The sequence below is a fragment of the Tachyglossus aculeatus genome, assembly GCF_015852505.1.
Source record: "Tachyglossus aculeatus isolate mTacAcu1 chromosome Y3 unlocalized genomic scaffold, mTacAcu1.pri scaffold_232_arrow_ctg1, whole genome shotgun sequence".
Classification (NCBI taxonomy): Eukaryota; Metazoa; Chordata; class Mammalia; order Monotremata; family Tachyglossidae; genus Tachyglossus; species Tachyglossus aculeatus.
The window spans coordinates 1,052-9,818 of record NW_024044833.1 but is presented as its reverse complement, the minus strand read 5'-3'; the positions used below and the strand labels follow the sequence as shown (position 1 = coordinate 9,818).

At 42.8% G+C, this 8,767-nt stretch overlaps 1 protein-coding gene across 1 annotated transcript; it reads left to right on the top strand.

Annotated features, from left to right (window-relative positions):
* Window positions 1–2,139: 2,139 nt before the first annotated feature.
* Window positions 2,140–8,068, top strand: LOC119921739 (serine/threonine-protein kinase STK11-like; the record flags this gene model as incomplete). Its single annotated transcript, XM_038741792.1, has 4 exons — window positions 2,140–2,274; window positions 4,657–4,709; window positions 7,638–7,770; window positions 7,932–8,068. Coding segments are annotated over exons 2-4 (320 nt in total), but the record flags the coding sequence as incomplete, so codon positions are not given.
* Window positions 8,069–8,767: the final 699 nt, after the last annotated feature.

Here is an 8,767-nt window from a genome sequence, read left to right as displayed (position 1 = left end):
TCATGTCTTTCTTCCCCTCTAGACTTTGAACTCATGGGCAGGAACGTGTCAGTTTGTTGTTATATTATACTCTCCCAAATGCTTAGTACAGTGCTTTGCACACGTAAGTGCTCAATAAATACAGTTGAATGAATGAATGAATGAATGAACTAATGAGCTGCAATCCAATTTTCTAGGTATGGTTTCTCTTACCACAAGCAGTGACTTTACTGAGAGAAACAGAAAAGTTTGGATCTTATGCAAAACGTAGTAGTACTGTTATTTATTGAATGCCAACTGAATGCCATTGTCTGTACTGTTCTTGCAAAGGACAATGTACATATAAGATTTTCCTTTCCCACAAGGAGGTTACTTTTTAGTATGTATAAAATGACTGCATAAAATGTCTGTACAATTTTTTTTTCCTTAAGGTGTAGTGTTACAATGTAGGACAAGGTTGTTTTTTTTTTCCTTAAGGTGTAGTTAATTTTCATTTCTCCATTTCCTCAGGGAAGTTCAGCTACTGAGAAGACTATGGCACAAAAATGTCATTCAGCTTGTAGATGTATTGTACAATGAGGAGAAACAGAAAATATATCCTTTTCGAGAGTTTTGGGGCCATGCTGATATCATAGCAAAATCTCAGGAGTAAATAGTATTTTAAATTACAAGGAGAGGAGTTTTTTTGAAAGTCATTTTAGTCTTTCATGGGAGAGGCCTGGGGAGTTGGCCTAGATTAGGGTCTGTGCAGGGAGAGAAACTTGATCCATACTCCAGAATAATATGCACAGATAGTTGAGAAAGGAGTGATGGTTTCAGTAATGGTCTCTGCTCTATTCCAGTGTAGTTTGGTTCAGAGTCTAGCCAGACTGCAGCTTCCTTGAATGCAGGGATCTTCTGTAAGATGTTCGGAGAGGAACAACAGGAGGGAGTTGGAGCGATAAAAAGAATAATAATAATAATAATTATGGTATTTGTTAAACACTTACTTTGTGCCAATCACTGTTTTAAGTTCTGGGGGAGATACAAGGTAATCGGGTTGTCCCATGTGGGGCTCACAGTCTTAAGCCCCATTTTTCAGATGAGGTAACCGAGGCACAGAGAAGTGAAGCGGCTTGCCCCAGGTCACATAATATATGACACAGAAGCCAGGACTAGGATTCTGACTCCCAAGTCCAGGCTCTTTCCACTAAGCCACATTGCTTCATGCTCCAGCCACTCTGGAGTGAGTCGTAAGGTCAACAGAGAGTCCTTTTTAGGGTAGAGGAGACATGGGCTTGTTTGAAAGCAGTGGGGAAGAAGCCACTGGAGAGTGAACAGTTGAAGATGGTGGTCAGTGAAGGAAAAAGGGAAGGGGCATGTGTTTTGATAAGGTGCAAGGGATAGGGTTGTTGAACAGGTGGAGGGGGTGGATTGGGACAGAAGGCAAAAGATCTCCTCTACAGATACCATTGGGAAAGACTCCCATCTTTCCAAGCCATGAAGAAGAGGTCTCGGGAGGAAGGACTGGAGAGAAATTGGAAAATTTAGGGAGATCATGCCTGATGTTTTCAATTTTCACAATAAAGTAGGTGGCCAGTCATTAAGAGAAGGAGATGGGGGAGACGAGGTAATAGGGGTTTGAGGAGGGAGTGAAAAATCTGGAGCAACTGGTGAGGGCAATGGGCATGGGTGTCAATAAGTATTGCTGGGCAGAGGAGGGAGAAGAGTTAAAAGTATGAGAGTATGAACTTGGGGTGACCAATTTTAGCCTGGTATCCAGGAATGTCCCTTTACAATTCTAGCCTGGTATCTGGATCTGGTATCTAGATCCAGCGAAGCAGCATGGTGTAATGGTTAGAGCATGAGCCTGGGAGTCAGAAGGTCATGGGTTCTAATCCCAGCACTGCCACGTGTCTTCTGTTTGACCTTGGGCAAGTCACTTCACCTCTTTGTGCTTCTGTTACCTCATCTGCATAATGGGGATTGACTGTGAGCCCGATATGGGACAGGGACTGTGTCCAACCTGAGTTGTTTGTGTCCATTCCAGTGTTTAGTACAGCGCATGGTACACAGTAAGTGCTCAACAAATATCATTATTATTACTATTGTTATTAATTACATCTCTGTTATATTATCCCAAGTACAATATAGTTTCGTGTAGTTTTCTCAAACGTAAGCCCTCATTACCTGCCACTAGGTGAATGATTGCAAAGGCCCATCATCATTTCTCCCATCCTTTTGAGTCGTACTTGACCAATAATCTCATATTCTAGGCTTGAAGGTATACGTGCTTAGAACAGTGCTCTGCACACAGTAAGTACTCAATAAATACAATTAATTTATTGCTAAAGAAGCCGCTCTCTTTTTTCGGTTGTGTTGCAGCTTAAACAGTCTTCTGATTGAGAATGTAGATAGTTTGTTATATGATGCGTTCTGTTTATTAAATACACAATCCCACCTGCAGAATATGAATAATTCAATTTTTGAAAAAGAGCCGAGTTCCCATCTTGAAATGCAGATATCCAGCTATGTCCAAATTCTTTTCTTTCTTTGCATTTTTTTTTAACAGAGTTTGTTAAGTGCTTCTCAAGCACTGTTTAATAGTGAGCTGGAAGTAAGCCAGGTTTTAGTAACATTGAGGGGGGTCAGTGACTGGTTCAGGAACAGGTCAAAGATGAAGGGAAGCTTTTCCTTGATGGAACAGGAGTTCCACAGGCTGCGTCTGACTGAGGTTGTGGAGAAGGTTGCGGGGTGGGGTTAATGAAAACAGTAGGAAGCATTTCAGTGGGAGTGAGCTGGTAGACGTCAATGTGGGACAAGCTAGATGAGGGCTAGTGTTGGGAAAGGGGGACAGGGTTGGGGTCAGGGTGAAGGAGAAGATGGTGTGAAGTGTGGCAAGTGAGTTAAGGGGGACTGGCTTGAGGGAAGGGAGCAGAGGTACTGGGGGCAAGGTCAGGGTGACCAGATGGAGGGAACTGAGAGGACATGGCAGGGCTGCTGCTGCATTTATTCTATGAATAAAATCCTGAACTGCCCCAGGCAGTCTGAAGCACCCAGCAGTGATTGCACGTCCCTTTACCAAGTAGAGACCAAGCAGCTTCCTGCAGGGGAAACCCCAGAGTATATAGACAAATCAAGTTGATAGCAGTTGTTCATAGAAACAAGGTGAGTACTAATGAGTCATTAGTTGCCAGCGAACAAACATTTTTAGCTGCAGGGTGGATGTTGCATTCTCAGGTTTAGGTCAGCATCCTGTCTCTTAGGTGCAAACTTGTGATCCAGGTGTGGGGAGTAGGGGTTTTGGTAATAGCATTCCTTTCTCTTGGCATGGGCTTAGGGGTTCACTCAATGGATTGGGGCCAAGGGAAACAGCATCCCCTTCCTCTTACTATGACCTCAAACCCCCTCAAATCTTTTCCATTCTGCTTCTGTAATTTTTCAGCATCTCCTTAAATATGGTCCTCTCCTTTCAAAAACTTGAGTTGCCCACAGCAGTGGATGCACTAGGTCTGACACCAGTCTTGGGCAAAATACCACCTGTAGAGCTACCACAAAGATTTGAGTAAAGAAGGTCCTCTGTTGCATCCTTTGAGATCCAATAAATTCAGTCTTGTTGTACGAACAGTAGAACAGTGACTCACCATCTGTAAGTATTTAATATAATGCACATAGAACAGTGCTCTGTGTTCAGTAAGCACTTAGCAAATTATATTGCTCCTAATATGGGCTTCAGCTGTGAGCTCAATTGCCTTTTCTATTTTCTATTTTCCCTTGTACTGTCAGCTGTGTGACTTTGGGCAAGTCACTTAACTTCTCTTTGCTTCAGTTCCCTCACCTGTAAAATGAGGATGAAGACTGTGAGCCCCCAGTGGGACAACCTGATCACCTTGTAACCTCCCCAGTGTTTAGAACAGTGCTTTGCACATAGTAAGCGCTTAATAAATGCCATTATTATTATCATTATTATTATTATCATCATCATCATCATCATTCTTGAAGAAGGCTAATTTTACTAGCCCCCCCCACACCCAAATTTTTAATTCCTGCAGGATCAAGATTATTTGCAATTTAAAATAATCAGCCACAGCTAAGTTTACAGATCTCCCAAGCTGCATAGCTCCAAACTTACTGTTGAAGAGAAGCAATGTGGTCTAGTGCAGGACTGGAAGTCAGGAGACCTATTATTTTCCTCCCCTTTAGAGTGTATCTCATGTGAGACAGTAATTATATCTAGTATGACATCTGATTAAGTGCATAGTACAGTGCTTTAAACACAGTAAGCACTCAATAAATATGATTGAAAGAATGAATGAATCTGATTATCCTGCATCTTTCCCAGTGCTTAGTAAAGTGTTGATACTTGGTAAATTCATATCAAATACTACAGTTAATAAAGAGTAGGAAGGCCCCGTGGGAAGGGCATCAATACGCTATTTGTTGAAATCTAATAATAATGATGTGTCAAGCACTCTGCTAAGCTCTGGGGTAGATACAAGCTAATGAGGTTGGACACGGTCCCTGCTCCAGGTGGGGCTTACAGTCTTAATTACAATAAAGGAGCATTACAGAAGTCATGTGCTTGGGATTGGGCCTCAGTTCAGTCAGCATTGGTTTGTATATAGCTGTGGTCTCCAGTTTTCCTTAACTAGGGCTTGAAAATATATAATAATGGAATATTGTGTATGTGGTATGCAGGAGATGCTGGACAGCATCACAGAGAAAAGACTTCCAGTCTTTCAAGCTCACGGGTAAGTCTGGTATTCCATTCAGCCTACATTAGATGCATAGGCCTGGACCCTTCTTCTTGGATTAGAATTGCTCTTGGAAGCACTTGCTGGCAGTATAAAATCAACTCCTAAAGAAGAATTCCCCAAACCCGAGAGCCTAAATTAAAACTGAGAGTATGTCAAAATTGACCCAAACAATAAATGCAGTGGTTAAATTTACAACAAACCACATGAATTTGTCTGAAAAAGTCCACCCTGCAAGATAATGTATTTCTGTTCTCTGGAGACTATGCTGTGAGATTGGGAATGGTTTGGGAAGACTGTGAGGGGAAGAGCCAGAAATGGAATTTCCAGCCTGGCCTCCTGCTGTTTCTCTCAGCAGCTGTGGCATTTGGGAGGTCATTAAGGCTTTCCATCCAGCCTCAGGTTCTCTGGGATTAGTATAAATTCTGACCCTTTAAATGAGGCAGAAAAAAATAGAACAAAGGAATTTCAAACCCACTCAGACTTGACAATTGCTAGCCACCCTTATGCTCTTTAGAATTCCATCCCTTGGCCCATTCAGTCTGTAGCATAGAGAAAGAAGATTCTAAGTTTTGATTTTTCTAAAGAGATGAGAGGATTTAGGGAAAAGGAAATCCAGGTCAAGGGCTTGTCATGGGATAACTGATGTTTCCTGTGGCTTTGAGTCTGCCTCCTTCCTTCCTTCCTTCCTTCCTTCCTTCCTTCCTTCCTTCCTTCCTTCCTTCCTTCCTTCCTTCCTTCCTTCCTTCCTTCCTTCCTTCCTTCCTTCCTTCCTTCCTTCCTTCCTTCCTTCCTTCCTTCCTTCCTTCCTTCCTTCCTTCCTTCCTTCCTTCCTTCCTTCCTTCCTTCCTTCCTTCCTTCCTTCCTTCCTTCCTTCCTTCCTTCCTTCCTTCCTTCCTTCCTTCCCTTCCTCCCTCCCTCCTTCCCTCCTCCTCCCTCCTCCCTCCTCCCTTCCCTCCTCCCTCCTCCTCCCTCCCTCCCTCCCTCCCTTCCTTCCTTCCTTCCTTCCTTCCTTCCTTCCTTCCTTCCTTCCTTCCTTCCTTCCTTCCTTCCTTCCTTCCTTCCTTCCTTCCTTCCTTCCTTCCTTCCTTCCTTCCTTCCTTCCTTCCTTCCTTCCTTCCTTCCTTCCTTCCTTTCCCTCCCTCCCTCCCTCCCTCCCTCCCTTCCCTCCCTCCCTCCCTCCCTCCGTCCCTCCCTCCCTCCCTCCCTCCCTCCTTCCCTCCTTCCCTCCTTCCCTCCTTCCCTCCTTCCCTCCTTCCTTCCTTCCTTCCTTCCTTCCTTCCTTCCTTCCTTCCTTCCTTCCTTCCTTCCTTCCTTCCTTCCTTCCTTCCCTCATTCATTAAATCATATTCTTTGAGCACTTACTTTGTGCAGAGCACTACTAAGCCCTTGAAAAGTACTGTTCAGCAATAAAGAGAGACAATCCCTGCCCACAATGGGATTGCAGTCTAGAAGGGGGGAGACAGACATCAAAACAAGTAAACGGGCATTATTATAATATTTATTCTATGAGAGATAGTTCAGGCTAGAATAGATCAACAAATCTAACCTCGTTCTCTAGACATATGGATATCTCGAATTATAAACCTATCCAAGGAGAATGATGCTACTACCTGCTTTGGTAGCACCTTTTGTATCCTTGCAGACTGAAATTTTTCCCTTAGCATCCAGCAAACAGTCCTCAACTAGTCAAAGTCATCACCTCTTGTTATTGCCCAGAGAAGGCTTGATAAATGGAGCAGTCTCTTAGAAAATCTAAAGGCAAATAAATTCTATTCTGCTCTCACCCCCTTCATGGCCCTCAACTTCTCTATTTTTAACTAAACCATCCTAGGTTCTGTAATCTTTTCTCTTGGAATTGATTTTTCATCCTGTACATTCATTAGATCCCTCTTTTCAGACATCTTCTCCATTTTCTCCATTTCTTCCTATACTTTATAGGATAGTGTAATACAAGCTAAAGAGAAATATGTGTGTGTAGGTTAGAGCCCTGAAACCTTTATCCGCTTAATCTTTTCCCATTGGAAGGATTGTCTGATACTCAAATCCTACAGGCATATATCCAAATACATAGAAGGTGGTGCAGGCTTCAAAAATATAGGCTATCTTACTTCACAGGAATGTTTTATACGAAAGATATGAACTTGGTTTCAACCTGAGGGATGAGACCACTGGATTTCTATGCCAACCCAACTCTTACGGGAGTTGGCCATTCCAACTACTGTGAAATTGTTCTGTGAAAGAGGGAAACTGGGAGAGCCCGCCAAGATTCATTCATTCAATCAATCAATCATATTTACTGAGTGCTTACTGTGTGCAGAACACTGTACTAAGGGCTTGGAAAAGTACAAATCGGCAACAGATAGAGACAAGTCCTACCCAATGACAGGCTCACAGTCTGGAAGGGGGAGACAGATCAATCCTAGGAGACTATTTCCAGTCCCTGTTTTTCAAAGAGGAATAACTGTTCTTTGCAAATGAAATGGCTGAACTAGAATTGTTTGGCTATATCTATTAAGAAACACCTAACCACTTCCCAAACTTCCAGCAATTTCTCAGGCCTTATCACTTGTTAAAAAAAATGGTACTTTAAAGTTTCTTCCTAGGCCCCTGCTTTACTTCAGTCTCAGGTTAATCCTTCCAGCCTTTTTGCAATGCCAAAGAGAATGACAGAATTTGAAAAATGTAGTATGGAAGTCAAAGAGAAATTTTGGAACCAGTTGCATGGTGGAACTTATCCATTTTTCAGAAATAAAAGCAGATTGGAAAATGTAGCAACTAATATAGAGTTGAGCCAAAATTGAAGTCAATTTTCTGGATTAGGTCTTTTAGCCATTGCTATGATCCATCTGCAGCCTTGGATCATCAAGAATCTTTATTTTCATTTTTTGCCTCCGACTATATCTTGTGTTCTCTCTCTTTCAGGTACTTCCGCCAGCTTACTGATGCATTGGAATATTTGCACAGTCAAGGCAACATACACAAGGACATTAAACCAGGCAACCTCTTCCTTACAACCAATGGGATGTTAAAAATTTCTGATTTAGGTGTAGCAGAGGTAGGTCTGTTTTCCTGGCTGCTTTCTAGTCCATGCCCAGACACAGTATTGTATTTTAATACCAACTGTATTTTTCCTTCTGCAACTGTTGGGGAAGAGAGAAAAAAATATGTGACTTATTTTTGCTGAAGATTTTCTCACTGGTTTGTGTCCCACTGCAGGCATTGAACCCATTCATTGAAGATGACACATGTCGAACTAGCCAAGGGTCACCAGCATTTCAGCCACCTGAAATAGCCAATGGCCTAGAGACCTTTTCAGGTTTTAAAATGGACATCTGGTCAGCTGGAATCACATTGTAAGTATTCAAGATAGTGAACATGAAACCCGTGTTAAGCACAACTGAATTTTCAGGGCTAATTTAATTTCAAGTTGTTCTAACCAAATTTTCCTCAGATTTTCATGTGTTTCTTTCTGGAGCTAGCTATATTGATCAGGGCTAAGGCCCACTGTAATCCATGTTTTACATTAACAAGCAACAAAATGTCTACTGCCCAGAAGACTTTCATGTATGACTGCTCACCCAGAGCCTCATCTGATCTGATCTGATCGTACTGGGGCCAGGTTCTGATTTTTTTTCATGACAGGCTCTTGTTAGTCCTTTAGTCAGTAACCGAATATCCAAAGAACTATTCCACCAATATATTTAAGTTTTACTCACATTAAGGAAATATGAGGAAGCAGCGTGGCTCAGGGAAAAGAGCACAGGCTTTGGAGTCAGAGGTCTTGGGTTCAAATCCTGGCACCGCCAATTGACAGCTGTGTGACTTTGGGCAAGTCACTTAACTTCTCTGTGCATCAGTTACCTCATCTGTAACGTCCTCACTGTACTTTGTTCTCGCCTGTCCCGCCGTCGACCCCGGCCCACATCCTCCCCCTGGCCCGGAATGTCCTCCCTCCACACATCCTCCAAGCTAGCTCTCTTCTTCTCTTCAAAGCCCTACTGAGAGCTCACCTCCTCCAAGAGGCCTTCCCAGACTGAGCCCCCTTTTTTCTC